This window comes from Dendroctonus ponderosae, unplaced genomic scaffold (genome assembly GCF_020466585.1).
Source record: "Dendroctonus ponderosae isolate FM_Combo_2020 unplaced genomic scaffold, Dpon_F_20191213v2 Dpon_F_20191213_3, whole genome shotgun sequence".
NCBI lineage: Eukaryota > Metazoa > Arthropoda > Insecta > Coleoptera > Curculionidae > Dendroctonus > Dendroctonus ponderosae.
The window spans coordinates 14,211,072-14,212,934 of record NW_026018508.1 but is presented as its reverse complement, the minus strand read 5'-3'; the positions used below and the strand labels follow the sequence as shown (position 1 = coordinate 14,212,934).

General features: G+C 42.3%; 1 protein-coding gene across 1 annotated transcript in view; it reads right to left on the bottom strand.

Annotated features, from left to right (window-relative positions):
- The window catches only part of LOC109537476 (E3 ubiquitin-protein ligase lubel), a gene marked incomplete at its 5' end in the record, with an annotated part of 14,630 nt that overhangs the window by 1,706 nt on the left and 11,061 nt on the right, over window positions 1-1,863 (bottom strand). The window contains 3 exon segments of the mRNA XM_048665298.1: window positions 227-395; window positions 1,210-1,370; window positions 1,424-1,634. Of these exon segments, the coding sequence (XP_048521255.1) occupies window positions 227-395; window positions 1,210-1,370; window positions 1,424-1,634 (541 nt within the window).

Sequence of the window (1,863 nt, the reverse complement as noted above, 5' to 3'; positions counted from 1 at the left end):
ATTTTGCTATGTGGGCAGTGTATACTCAATCAAGGGATTCCTCTAAAAATTTGCACACACACGAGCAGCAGCACTACCATAGCACTTAGTAAGTCATAACCAGAAACTGTACATTTTCAACCAGACAACCAGTAACTATAAGTAACTGTCTCTTTGAACCCCGATGGATTAGTTAGAAATCATATTAGTCCTCATTTCTAAATGCTCGTAACCTCCGTAACAGTACCTTGGCACAAAGTTCCCTATATTGTTTGTCGTCGCACCAAGGACCCCTCTCTGGAAGTGGATGACCTCTTCGGCGCAACTCTTGAGTCACTTCCACCAGATCCAAGATCGAAATCGGATCCAATTGGTGTCTGAATATCAGGCCCACTAAGTACTCGATGTAGTGCTGCCTGCCACACACAAAACAAACAGAAAGGGCCTTGTTAGTTCCGATGTAAGGGCACCAGAAGCAAGCAAAAACCGGATCTGGGGGCTGACGAATTCGATGCGGAAAGACAGTCAAAGGTCGATTTGTTTTTGCATGCGTTTTTAGGATTCAATTGGTTTGTTATTAAGTTTTATGTAACACTTTAGTCGATTTTCATTCCATCTAACAGAACTGTATCGCCAGCAAATTGCAAGATTCTTGTTAGCACCCAAAGGATCCTTAGGGCGTCTTGGTCTCTCCTCCTCTTACGCATCCGATAGAAATTCTCTTTTCGAAACTTTTGGGCCTGAATCAATCTACAATTACTCCAACAATCTTTAATAAAGTCGGATTTTCTGATAAGGGCGACAATCTGTTAGCTGGATGGACTGTTTGAACGACACAAGAACAAACGAACCTTTCGTGCTAACGTTCCACAAATAGCAAGACGTCTTAAAACCCGCTTTGCTTGAATTAGGACATCTTGCTTTCACACCCAGACCAAAAGTACCTGCTTAAGTCTAAAATGGTACATGCCCTTGGGAGTACCATAAGCGTTAGGGGGCAGCCTTTTAGCTGCTCTTCTGACGATAGTTTCGAGATCATCTTCTTGTAGGATCGCTATTGTTTCTATTCGATTTTTACGAATCAATTTGCTTAGATACTCTATGTAGTGCATTCTGTAAATATTACAATACTCGCTAATGGTCCCCAAGCAATAGATAATATCCCCTAGTGTTACTAACACAGTGTCCTCTAGAAGGAATTTAGTGACCAGCACAACTGGCGATTTTTACCTGCACAGTCCGGCTTGTCCAGGGCTCACATCATTATTGCAGATGGTGTCAATAAGTCCAGTGGGTGACTCCTTTTGAAGAGGAACGGGACACTTGATGAGAGCGCTAGCATTTTCTTCACTTTCAGACGGAAGATCAGTGTCAAATTTGATTTTATTGTCCTAAAAATTGCATTTCAATGGAAATCGGCGCTTGAATCGTTAAAAAAAAACACCTTCAAGAGCTTTTGCAAATCATGCGGCTCCTTGTCCCGTAAATAAAACAGGCAGTTTCTCGGATGGTGAGCATGAAGGCCGAGTTTGGCGCAATACTGGCTTACGCCGCATTTGGCCCCCATCATAAACGGCTTTCCACATCCATAGCAAAACTCATGCTTGCACTGAATGCACGTAAAGTGCATACAACCACCTTTTGCCAGGGAGTATCTGCAAATGTGTTGATCAAAGTTTTTGCATACTCCAAACACATTATTTATCGGTTATTTCGCATCACCCTGTATATTTCTCATTCAGGGGCGGATCCAGCTTTAAAGTCAGGGGGGGGGGTTATGTAGAAAAAATACAGTCTTCTGTTGTTTATGAACTTAGAAAAATGATCGTCGTTTTGTGCAAGGGTGGCGCAAGATTATTACAAAATTTCATGTTTTCCGTCCCG